This window comes from Callorhinus ursinus, unplaced genomic scaffold (genome assembly GCF_003265705.2).
Source record: "Callorhinus ursinus isolate GAN/ISIS: 27379988/994484 unplaced genomic scaffold, GSC_fseal_2.0 scaffold85, whole genome shotgun sequence".
NCBI lineage: Eukaryota > Metazoa > Chordata > Mammalia > Carnivora > Otariidae > Callorhinus > Callorhinus ursinus.
The window spans coordinates 1,949,945-1,963,144 of record NW_027397147.1 but is presented as its reverse complement, the minus strand read 5'-3'; the positions used below and the strand labels follow the sequence as shown (position 1 = coordinate 1,963,144).

Genomic DNA, 13,200 nt, shown 5'->3' with positions numbered 1-13,200 from the left:
TTTACACTGGAATTTCTGTAGTTGTCTTAAAAGCTGCATGTCCCTGTCACTGTACACAAAATGCCTTGATATTGTTCATGCACCGTTAATAGTGATTTCTCTACCATTTTCTTCTTTAGTTGTATAGTAATACGGAAGGCAGGATGTCTTTCCTCGAGGCTGGAAGAAAAGCGTACCATACATTTTAAATTATTTTAGAAACAAGTGCATGAGTTGTGTCACTGACTTCTGTTATTTATTTGTATGTTTTATTATTCAAGGTGTATGCACTTTTAAGAAGCAAAATTTATATTTTTATGTTTAAAATGTTTTATTTCTGGAACAGCAGTTGATTATATAGTATACAGTTGGAATTAAGAGAAAAGTGGAAAATGTAACAAAATATAATAAATTTATTACATGATGCCCTCCTTAAGCCATATTCCTCTTTCTCCCCTTGCCAACCTATGTCTTTGGTTTTAGCCTTGGAAATTAAGCAGGAATCATCTTTATACCACACTGATCTCTACAAAATACTTTAAAACCATAGTGTGAAGTGAAAAAAGCAAGTTACAAAAGAATACAGACAGGTACTCTATATGTAAAATTTTAAAACAAAAAAAATCACATCTATGCTTATTTTAATTTTCACAGGGATTATTCCACTTTCTCTAAGAGGTAGTGTGTCCTGGGCCATGGGGCTGGGCAAGAACTCACAGTCTGGCTCAATTCCCGCAAAGGAGCCATTCTTTTCTGGGCCCTCTCTTGCCCCGGATATCCTCGTTTTTAACCATATGTTCTGAAAAAATTTTTCCTAGTCTTTACATCCTCTCAGGACAGGACTCCCTGTCGAGGATGTCACATTACTTATGACCACTTGGGGGCACCAAAGATCACCGTCGTCATTTAAATGTCTAGTGTGTTGGCCTCTCGGTTGACATGCTTATTCATTATGAGTTGAGTGCATTTTTACCGAAGCAGGGGTTTTGGTTTAGATGAGTACCACCAGCCATTGTTTTTCCTGGAAACTATTAACTGCAGGTCATAGAGCAGATCTTGTTTTCTAAAGCTCAGCAGGATGGTTTAGGATTAGGCCAGGGAAACGGTTCCTAACCAAGGACAGGTGTGAACCACATGCCCTAAAACCGAGGTACAGCACTTATAAACCTCTCTAATTTTAAATAGTGAAGTTTTGTTGTAGGTTCCATAAAGAGTTTAACCATGTAGTACACTGATTATTCAAGAGACTTCATTATGCTTGAAAGTATTTGCGTGTCATAAAGTACATAGACTTAATAGTCATACAGATATTTATGGATCATTTTGTCTGTCTCCATAGAATTTGGAAGATTATTTTCAAATATTTGAATGATCAGTATCTCCCTGTACACCATTCTGTCCTCTGTCAGTCTTTCTGGACAAAGCAGGGGCATGATAAAGCCCATGGCCCTGGACCACATGTTCCTCTGGGCCCAGGGAATGATTCTAGGCCACTATACCTCCATAGGATGAGGCGTCGGCCTGTTTCCCATCCTCAGTGTCCCCTTTCTCTTTCTGAGGCCCGCTGCTAAGTTCTCCCGGGTGGTGGTTTTGGTTTTCCTTTTTGCGGCCTTGTTCTGAGTCTGAGGCATCTCCATGCAGGTCATCTGGTAGATCTCACCTCTCCGGGTGGGTTGGGTCTACCTCATGTAGAACCCTCTGGATTTCAGTCTTGATTTGGTCTGGTCTTAGCCATGTTTCTCACCCCCTGTCAACATTGGCTACACACAGAAAGGACAAGGGCGCTCTCCTAGAGTGATAGGTCTTTGTATCATGCCATATAGCCTGATGGCCTTGCACCTCATTTCTTCAAGAGTTCAGGGCTGTGACGTTAATCTGACCTGTTCTTTGTATTTATTACAGCTCGGTTTTTCTTAAAGTGGGAAGGTGTTGTGAGTGAAACCAGGGTTGTAGTCAGAATCAGGCCTCCCCACCACTGGCAGGCTCTCCTGCGCCTTTCCTTTGCTTCAGAAAAATCCACGGAGGCCCACAGTATACAGACCCAGTTTCCGAGACTCAGACAGTGTCAGATTCGTCATCCCTTCAGAGAGTGGGAAAAGGAAGGCATGTGTGGGGATGGTGCTGTGTGGCTGAGGATGGGTGGTGCCAGTTTCAGGGTTCCCAATCCACAAAAGTTTGTGGTGGAGAAAGTGTCTCTTTACTGTTGCACTCAAGATCGAAGTCCAGATTCTTTTGTTTTGCAGTGCTTCCTGTATGCCAGAATGCTGGGGGAATGACCATGTCCAAGGAGCTCATGGTCTACCCGGTGTCAAGTTGGTTGATAGATAATTAACATTTCGGTGCTTACTGCCGTGCCATTTACTCGTTGCTCTTCCCTCAAGGCATCTCTTGTACCCATCCCTCTTCCAGCACACTTCCTGGAATTCTGCCTAGGAGGCTTGTATCCAAGGTACCCACATGGCCCATCCTGTCATCTCCTTCACGTCTTTACTCAGATGTCACCGTCTCAGCGAGGCCTTCCCTGACCATCCTTTTAAACATTGCAACCTGCTTCATGTTCTCCCCCTTTCCTACTTTATTATATTCTTCATGTAAGTTGTCACCAACTACCACAGTTTGTATGCAACATAATCTACAATATATATGCAACATCAGTCTATCTGCAGTATATATGCAACATAGAATATATGCAATATATTTGGTCTGTATGCAATAGTATAAATGCTACATCGGTCTATATGCAATACATATCCAGTATATAGTCTATATGCAGTATATATGCAACATAGAGTCTGTATGCATACAGAGTACATAAGCTCACTTCTATAGCTTCTTTACTTGTTCTGTTCTCTGCTCTTTCCCGGCACCTCAGAGAGTGCCAAGCATATTAGTACTTAGTAAAAATTGACTACCTGAATTAGTGGATTTGCTTGAGTAATCCACTTAACCATTCTGAGTCCCCTTCCTATCTAGAAGATGAAGAACAGTACTTTAATCATGGAGTTGTGAGGGTTAAATAGGAAGGATGCCCATTATGCGTCATCCGGCACAGTGCCTGGCATAGAGAAAGTGCCCAGGGAATAGTGCCATTCCTAATCATAACAATAGGGATGGAGAGAAGGGCTGACCCTCATGGGATCTTTACAGAGGAGGGGCAATTGGAGCAGAGCTCATACCTTCCTGACTGGGGAAGCTGCTGGTACTTTCTGGAAACCCCAGGAATCAAAGTTTCCTAGAATGTAGGACAGGAAACAAACTTCCCTGGAATGTAGGGCAGGAAGGCAGGAAGCAGTAGATGAAGGGAGAAGGGAGGCCAGCAGAGGCCTCATTTGAAGGACCTTTCATGACTTAGATCTGTCCTGAAGTAAATGAGAATCCAGGAAGAAATTTTAATTTAGGAGAGAGATGAGATCCAGTTTGTGCCTTGGCATGGGTCACCATGGCAACAATGTGGCACCAGCGAGCCCTGGCTAGGAGCTTGTTGCAGGAATCTAGGTGCAGTCTGTGGAATGCTGACCTAAAATAGTGTTGGGTGGACAGAGAGGAGGGGGAGCTCTTGGAGGGGTGACATGCTCAGGTCCCAGAGGTGGGCTGCTGGTTCAAATTCTGGTACTGTGACTTCCTAGCTGGACAGCCTTTGGCAGATTACTTAACTTCTCTGTACCTCAAATTCTTCACCTGTTAAGATGTGGCTGATAATGTCTACATGATCACTGGGAGGCTTAATTGGGATGGTTGGTTTGTTTACACTTAATACATTGCATTAATTACAAGTATATTTGATTTTATCTCCCATCTTACTATTCCTTCGACACTTGTCCCACCTATTCTATGTTTCTTTTTCTCTTCTTTCTTGCCTTTCTTTTAGATCAGTCAAGCATTTTTTAAATTCCATTTTTTTACCTCTATTAGCTTATTATTCATCCTCTTATTCTTTTTTTAGTGGCTGTCCTTGTGGTATCAGCATGCATTCCTGATTCAAAAGAGTCTAAGAAGACGTAGTAATTTTTGGCCCTTCAGCGTCTTAGAACACTTTGATTCCCATTTTACCCTTTCCACCATTTGTTACTGGTTGCTGTGCATTCCAATTCCATGTGTATTTAACACGTATAGATACATACACGTAACTAAGATGATTACGAATGTTGAAAGCCAGTGTCCATTTAGATGTACCAGTACGTTCGCCTTCGGTGTCTTGTCCTCCCCTCTGGTGTTCCATTGTGTCTCCTGCAGTCCTTTTCCTTCTGCCTGAAGAATTCCTTTCAGGGCGCCTGGGTGGCTCAGTCGTTAAGCGTCTGCCTTCGGCTCAGGTCATGATCCCAGGGTCCTGGGATCGAGTCCCGCATCGGGCTCCCCGCTCAGCAGGAAGCCTGCTTCTCCCTCTCCCACGCTCCCTGCTTGTATTCCCTCTCTCGCTGTCTCTCTCTCTCTCTCTCTCTCTGTTAAAAAATAAAAAAATCTTAAAAAAAAAAAAAAAGAATTCCTTTCAGTCTTTCTTTCTTTTTTTTTTCAGCCTGTGCAAATGATGCACTCTCTTAGCTTCTGTTTGATTGAAAAGGTCTTTATTTTGCCTTTCCTTTTGGAGGGTGTTTTCACTGGAAATAGAATTCTAAGTTGCAAGTGATTTTCTTTCCTTTTCATTCCGTGGTCTTTTGCCGTTATTATTTCTGTTGATAAGTCAGTTATTAATCTCATGGTTGTTCCTTTGAAGGTGCATTGCTGGTTTTTTTTTTCCTAAATGCTTTGAAGATGCTTCTCTTTGTTTTTCACTGGTTTCATTTCTAAATGTGTTTTTATCCTGTACTTTATGAATCCAACCTGGAAACTTTTTTAGCCACTATCTCTTTAAATGTTGCTACCTCTCCATCTTCCCAGCCTGTTTTAGGACTCAGTAATTGGTGTCACCATCCATCCCTGCTGCTCAGTCCAGACCAGGGGTCCATCCTTGACTCTGGTCTTTCCCTCAACCCCCATCCTTACATCACATCCGTTCACAAGCCCTGTCCAGATCCACTTCCACAAGTAGGTCCTAAATCTGCCCTCTTCTCCAACCCCATTTTATGTCATCCTTTCCTCACTTTCAGGCACAGAAGCCACCTCTCAGTGCCTTGACTGGAGGGTCTTATTTCCATTTTATGCATATATAGATAGACTGAGGCTCAGAGAGAGTAAATGACTTACCCAAGATCACACAGGTAATGAGTGATAGGTCTTGGATGTGAATTAGGCCTAATACTACAAGGCTTGTGTTTTTTCACATTATTACTCCCAATTCCCTATAGGATAGTAAATAAGGGAATTAAATAACATGTAGAACTGTATTTAGCCATGCAGTTACTAGAAGGAGAATCTAGATTGTATAAAGTCCTTTTCTTTGTAATCTCTAAGTAATTATAGCAAATTCAGGAAGTGAGGAAATTTCTGCTTTTTGGTAACAGAATTTAGGAGAACCTCCTTGGCTCAATTTTTTTTTTTTGAAACTAAAAAGTAATAATTTTAGACTCAGAGAAAAGTTGCAAAAAATAGTTCAGCTAATTCCCATATACTCTTCACCCAGCTCCCCTGAATATCAGCATATTGTGTAACCGTAGTACAATGTTCAAAACCAGAAACTAGCCTTGGTACAATACCATTAACTAAACTACAGACATTATCTGGATTTCATGAGTTTTTCCACATCTGTCCAGTCTTAGGTCCCACAGTGCACTTGTCATTTCTCCTTAGTTCCTCCAATCTGTGACAGGGCTTAGTCTTTTTTGACCTTGACAGTTTTGAAGAGCCATAACTGGCCAGTTATGTAGAATGTCCGTTTGCTTGGGTTTACCTCATGCATTGTCCCAATTAGATTGAGGTTTTGCATTTTTTGGCAAGAATATCACAAAAGCAATATGCCCTTCTCAGTGCATAGGGAGTACATGGTATTGATATGTTCTGTTACTGGTGATATCAGAATATTGGTCATTTGGTTAAGGTGACATTTTTGGGTTTCTCCACTATAAAATTACTGTTTTTCCCTTTGTACTTAATAAATGTCTTGGGAGAGATACTATGAGACCATGCAAATATCTCCTCAGACTTTGGCCAACTCCTCAAATTTTAGGATCCATCAGTGGATCTTGCCTGTGACAGTTTTTATTACTGTGGTCTAATGGCAAAAGAAAGACATTTTAATAACCTGATTTCATAAGAAATCCAGAAGCAGAACAGGAGCAGGGGTTGCATCAGCACCTCATCAGTGTCATGAGGACCGTGGTTATGTCTGCCACGGTAGCCTTTGTCCCCAGAGTTGGCCTTCAGTGGCTGCCACAGTTGCGTAAACTTGACAATGTCCAGCTGAAGAATGCGGGACCTGTCTCTCCCTAGGTCTCTTGACCAGTAAGAGAATATTTCCCAGAGACCATCCCCAGCCCCTTCTAAAAGTTATTCCCTCTTGTTGACCAGGATCTTGGTTACCTGCTTATGACCAAGTTGCAAGAAAATCAAAAGAAGTAAATCTGACATTTCCCGCCAGTGTTTTGGAGGGTAGAAGGGTGGGCTCTGGCAGAGAAAAAGACCGGAGTAGTGAGTTTGGCGAGACAGCCCAGCACCTGAGGCAGTGCCTTGCAACTAAATGTTTGTAAATCTCAATAAATCTTTGTGGAGTGAATGAGGTTCTTTGTCTCTTGCCTAGAGACATAATGGGCCATTACGTGGAAGCATTAGAGCTCTTGATTGTGGAATCAGAGAAGAGAATGACTTAGAGAGTGGATCAGGGGAACAGTGAGGACATCTTGGCAAGGATGGCAGAATGGCAAATGTGGGTCCCTGGTGGGAGGGTCCCAGCTCTGCGACACCCTTAAGCTTCACTGTGCTTTGGTCTCCCCGAGGATAATGCACCTCTGGCCCCGTTGTTCCCTCTCCAAAACCTGGAGAGACCTTACAGATGCATTTTTGAAGGAAGACAGAGAAACCTGTTTGCTAGACCCAAATGCTTCTAGCCAAAAGGGTCTCTAGAGGCAAAAGGGCACTGAGAGGAGATCCCTGCTCCATACACTCAGGCTCCTGGCTCTTGGGGCCTTGGGCACAGCCGGGTAGCTTGTTTGGTAAATAATGACATTGTTATAAATATTTAATAAGTCAAGGGACTGCAGCACATGCAAAATTGATGAGGTCCCTGTGTGGGAAATGCGGGCTTTTCTCTGGAGGAGGCAGTTAGAGGCTGACATCTGCTCGGGCTGACACCTGTATTTGTGGTAGGGCTGATGAATGGCTGGAGGAATATTCGCCATGTTGAGGAAGCATCAATCCATCATGCTGGAGTTTAGGCTAAGGGAGGAATTCACGGCCATCCATATTCTCCGTGTTTATTAAGCACCACGTGCTGCATGAGACAGTGAGTCCTACACCGGTCCTGGGAGCAGTGCCTCCAGAAAGGGCACGGTGGCTCCTTGATGAATGACTTTAATAAGAAGCAGCTTGGAAGTACCTTCAAGTAAAAAACTAATAACAATAATTAGATGTTTCTTAATCATTTATTTATTTTATTATTTATGCCCTGCCTGCTCCTGGAAAAGGAATGGCTGTGGCTCGCAATTAAAACACATCTACCCAGGATGGTTCAAATGAAGATAAACAGGAGTTCAGAAACCGTATTGAGGGAGTGAATGTTTCTTAATCAACTTTGCCGCTACCCACCGAGAATATTGTATTCCCTCTGCTCAGCAGTCACCTTTTGCTCTGTGAAGCCATGGGATATGGCAGGTGTAAAGCAGCCCCTGGACAGGAGGATGAGGCTGGAGCACGATGTGACCTGTAGTCTCAGCATCTCAGCACTGGGCTCCTAGTCACATTTGCATTTCATTTATCATTGCTCCAAACAAATCTGTGTGTCTGCGGCAGGGTGGCATGAAAAATTAATGCCCCTGTGTCAGGCAGAGCTTGTCAGAGTGACAGTGCAGAAAGGGGATAACAAAGGGGCAACACGTGTGGCAGTTTCTACTTAAAAACCACTCTCGTGTTCCCTGAACGCCTTCTCCCAAGCCTGTGGGTTGGGCGAATGGGGCTTCAGCAGCCAGCGCCTGCCTAGGAGCTCAGCACAAAAAACCTGTCTCTGTGCAGTAGCTCGGGCTCTGTGTCTGGCGTGTGCTGTCTGGGAACAGAAGTGGCTGTGGTCAGAGCTGGGTGACCAGTGTCCCAGTCTTTGCTGAGCCATCCTAGGCTCAGAGGAGCAGAAGGAAGGCAGCCCCGCAGGGGGTTCTTGGAGAACAGGCCAGGGCAGAGATGTGCTAGAGAGGCTCCAGGATGGGATTACCTGGGGAACAGGGGTGCACAAGGACAGGGAGGGGAGGTTCGAGTGTCCGACACCTCAGAACCTCCTATGAGACTAGTGCTTTTTCCTGCATGCTTCGATGCTCCACAGATGTTTGCTCAGTCAGAATCTTGTGCTGGCTTCTTTCTGACCTGTGGTCCTAGGGGTGGGAAGAGCCACTTCCTTCCTGCAGCAGGGATGGTCCAGTGGAGTGGTTCTGAAATCATGGATCCTGGAGCCACACTGCCTGGGTTCAAGTCCCAGCTTTACTGCTTCCTAACTTTTTGTGGCCTTGGGTAGAAATTTTTTTTTAACATTTTTGTGCCTCTGTATTTAGACAAATGTCTCGTACTTGGTGTTAATTGGGTTAGTGATTATTATTTCCCTGACCTTCATCCAAGGTGACTGGATGGGGAAGGCCATGGAACTCAGTAACCTAGCCTTGAGCCACATCAAAAAGGTCATGCGGCTGGAGCTGTGTAGCAAGAATTAGGAGCTTGTTGACTTGCTGAACGTTTGGCCTTGGAAAAATAGACGTGCTCTTCTGTCTGGCTGACCCACTGAAAAAAAGAAGCCCCTCTTGCCTCCCTTCCCCACCAAGCATGAGTATAAATGCCATGTTAGGTCTCTGAGATGAACCACTCTGACCCGAGCCAGGGCTGAGCAAGGCATTCTCTACTTAGGAAAGAGAAAGGAACGTAGCTTTCCTGCCCTCTGGAAATTTAGTAGTAATCTTCAAGCACTGGATCTCTTCCCTCATTGCACATTAGAATCCCCTGGGGAGTTTTTTAAAAAAATTGCTGACGTCTAGAACCTCACCTAGAGATTCTGATTGGTTGAAGGTAAAGCCTGGGTAGCAGTGTGTTTTTATGGTTCCCTCCATGTTAATTCTACAGGTGGTGATGAGTGAGTCCAGAGAATCTTCAGGAGGTGTGCAGGACGGATGATAACAAGGTCAAGAAGGTGTGTGCACCTCTGGTATAAGGGCTGCAACATGATTTTGTTTTGTTTTTTTAAAGATTTTATTTATTTATTTGACAGAGAGAGAGATACCGAGAGCAGGAACACAAGTAGGGGGAGTGGGAGAGGGAGAAGCAGGCTTCCCACCGAGCAGGGAGCCCGATGCGGGGCTCAATCCCAGGGCCCTGGGATCATGACCTGAGCTGAAGGCAGACGCTTAACGACTGAGCCACCCAGGCACCCCTGCAACATGATTTTGTACAGGACGTGGATGAGAGATGTGGCAAAAATTGCGAAGGCAGTTCTAAAATGTCTGGAGTTTGGAGAAACTCTGGGGTAGATCATCCACTATGGTTTGGGGCTGGTCGGGTTTCCTGCTCTAGCCCTTGAAATAGGAATTTCTGCCAACACCTAGGCAAGAGTTCAGAGGTGTTGAGAGGTGAGTTTATGTCCTGGGGTCAGTGATCTCATCCTCTGCTGTACAAAGTGGCAATTGTCCTCCATTTTCCATTCTTCGAGACCCTGCTAGCAGCTGCATTTCCCAGCCTCCCTGTGGGCAGGGGTGGTCCTCTGACTAAACTCTGGCCAGGAGGGTGTAAGGGGAAGGGATGCATGTAACTGCTGGGTCACATCTTTGGAAAGGAAACAGGTTGCCCTCCACTTCCTCTCTTTCCTCTTCCTGCTGGCTGGGCTGTGGTGACCCCTGCAAGCAGAAGCAAAGCCGCATGTCAGGGAGGGCAGTGCAGTCCTGCAGCTCTGGACTGGTGTGCGAGAGAAAAGAGCCTGTTATTTTACTGAAGTCACCACGTTGTTCAGTCTTGTTTCAATAGCATAGCCTGCACTCTAATACTTGAGACCTCTTTCACCAACGTTGGCACACTCCAGAATGCTAGGAAGCGGAGAGGGAAGAGTACAAGGAGGAGGGGGAGTAGGAGGATTTCCCCCTCCCTTCGCCACCGAGGTGATCTGTGTTACTCTCAAGTAACAGAGAAGTCTTCCCTGACTCTGTGATCAAGTCCATCCCCTCCCGCTCTACCACCAAATGCCTCTTGAGTTCCGTGCACCCCCGACTTAACAGCATTTATCACAACTGTGATTTTTACGCCCCCCCCCTTTGGCTCCTTCAAAGGTTTCACCTTAAGGTTTGCTCTCAGCTGGCTCAGGTTCTTGGTTTGTTGTCCAAATCCTGCCAGAGCAGGGGAACATTATTCCTTGACCCCCTTGACCCCCCTGCCATTAGGAAGCAATGATCTGCAGTCATACTCTGTGCCTCTTTCTCAGATCAAAACATGGTCCAGGGGGAGCCCTTCGTTTTCTCTGTAGATTCCATTTGGTGACCTAGCCTTTTGCTGAAGATTGGCTTATTCATTCAACACGTATTTATTGAATGCCTACTGTGTGTCAGCCACAGTATGCCAGACACTGGGGGTAGAGTGTTGAGCAAAACCAACATGCTCTTTGCCATCATGTGGCTTACAATCAAGTGGAAAGAAAGTATTAACAGAATAACTTCATTGACCCACATTATTCGCAGAGAAACATTTGCATTTTTCTACTTTGCTCAGGCCTATCAGAAAAATGAGAGCAATATTAGCCATCAGTGGCTTTTTCCCCTGGAAATGAGGAGAACTCTAGTATCATTTGGTTTTTATTACTTAGATTTTTCCCTCTGATGAGACAGCAAAGAAATAAGCTGGAGAAAAGGATTTTTACAGACCAGTTAACAATTTAAGCTGTGCGTCTGACTCTCTCTTCCAGTATCTTACTGAAGTATCCTCACTTAAACCAAATAGAAAACTCTAAGCCACTCCTACAAATAAAAGTAGCATCCATAGGAGGCTTCCGTGGAGAGCTCAGTGTGAGGGTAGGGGGGACCCTCTAAAACCTGTGGCCTTGAGAAGATACTGCAAAAAAGGGATGGGAGGATTCCCCCACCTCCAACCTCCCTAAACCCCATGGCATCTGTGGAATCAGTGAAAGGTTAGGGAAAAGGACTAGTGAGTACAAAACAATCCGAGGGACAAATCGTGTGCTCAAGGGAGCAGGGCTTCTACAGTGATGCCTTGGAGCCTGCATTCACAACCTGTAGGGGTTGAGGGGGGATGCTGTTGGGTGTGATCAGTACCTGCCAGGTAGCCCCTTGGGGAGGAGGTTATCGAGGGGGCGAGGGGAATAACTAAATACATGCATGAATAAGAGAAAGAACTTTCAATTATTTATGAAGGCTTTTCACAGACTGAATATAATAATATGCCATAAACCAGGGGGGTATGTTTACCTCAACTTTCTGCAACTGAGGTCAGTCAGATAATCTAATGATCAAACAAAGTATAATTCCTTCTTTTTTTGGTTTCAAATCCATCAGCATGAGGTGTTGTTAATGAAGCTCACTCTCAGCTACTGGCATTGAACTATCTTCACTTATTTCTGAGAAAAAATTTCTAGACACGTGAAGGAATTCATCAAAGTGAAAGAGGGGGAGTACCCTGAAGACTCAGAATAAGGGATACACCATGAAGCTGCACTGCTACCATGAGATTTAGGGGGGCAAGGCAATGACAGAAGCACATGCAGGGTCCTATGAAAAGGTATCCTCAGAGAAGCAAAAGAAATTTTGGAGAGACAAAGCATGATTTCAAAAATGGGATAGCATAATTGAATAAATTAAAAGGCTTTATCAAGATACTCCTCTAGAATTTGGTTTAAAAAGACAAACAAAAATCATAAAAGACAAGATATGAAACTAGATCAAATTATTCAATACTTATGTAAAAGAAGTTCCAGAAATACATAATGAAGTAGATGGAGGGGAAGAAATAATCAAAGAAAAGAAAATTTGCTTGACCTGAATACTTAAAATTTTATGTCAAAGGGGCTTCCTGATTTATGCTTAGGATTAATTGGAAAAAAAAAGTTCTGCACTTGGTGATGTTTTGTGGATTTTTATAAATTCTAAGTATAAAAAAGATACTAAAATTAGCTAGGGGAAGACAAGAGCAAACTAAACCTAAAGTATGCAGAAGGAAATAATAAAGATTACAGCAGAAATTAGTAAAATAGAGACTAGAAAGATAATAGAGAAAAACCAACAAAACCAAAAAGTTGGTATTTTGAATGAGTCATCAAAATTGGCAAATCTTTTGCTAGAGTGATCAAAAAAAACCAAAACTCAAATTACTAAAATCAAGAATGAAAAAGAGGACATTTGTAATATTGTGATTGGTAATAAATACCCATTTGGTCTTCATCCTGGTTCTTGGCACAGACCTCCTAAAACCTTTGGAATTTCCTGAGTGAGAAGAGTGATAAAAGTGAAAGGAGTGTCTTTTGTTCATAAGAAGCCCCTTCAACCACACCTGAATTTGTTATTGGGAAAGCCCCTAAGGAGGGAGCGGTGCTGGTTGCCAGGAGAACCACCTTTGTGCTTAAGGGTTGGAAATTTCAGCCTCACCTCCCAACTTTCAGAGAGGAGAGAGAGGGCTAGAGGTTGAGTTAATCACCAATGGTCAATGATTTAATCAATCATGCCTATGTAAGGAAGCCTCCATAAAAATCCTTAAAGTACAGGGTTTGGAGAGTTTTTTGGTTGGTGAAGACAGGGGTGCTAGGAGGGTATGGAAACTCCTCGCCCCTTCTCACATAGCTTGCCCTACCTATCTCTGCCATTGGTTATTCCTGAGTTGTATCCTTTTATAATAAACTGGTAACCTAGTAAGTAAACTGTTTCCTGAGTTCTGTGAGCCGTTCTAGCAAATTATCAGACCTTAGGAAGAGGTTGTGGGAACCTCTGGTTTATAGCCAGTTGGCCAGAAAAACAGGTAACAACATGGACTTGCAGTTGGTGTACGAAGTGGAGAGGTAGGGGCAGCCTTAACTCTGGGATCTACACTAACCTCAGGTAGACAGTGTCAGAGCTATGAAATTATAGGGCATTCAGTGGTGTCTGTAGAGAACTGGAGAATTGCTTGGTGTGG

General features: G+C 43.8%; 1 protein-coding gene across 11 annotated transcripts in view; it reads left to right on the top strand.

The window, feature by feature from the left end:
• The window catches only part of USP31 (ubiquitin specific peptidase 31), a 252,683-nt gene that overhangs the window by 70,555 nt on the left and 168,928 nt on the right, over positions 1 to 13,200 (top strand). The window contains exon 17 of one of the 11 annotated variants that reach the window (XM_073887946.1): positions 9,163 to 9,191. The exons of the other annotated variants lie outside the window; for them this stretch is intronic. Within the exon in view, the coding sequence (XP_073744047.1) occupies positions 9,163 to 9,176 (14 nt within the window). The 3' untranslated portion in view covers positions 9,177 to 9,191. Of the gene's footprint in view, positions 1 to 9,162; positions 9,192 to 13,200 lie in introns of those variants that run through there. 11 annotated transcript variants of the gene reach the window in all.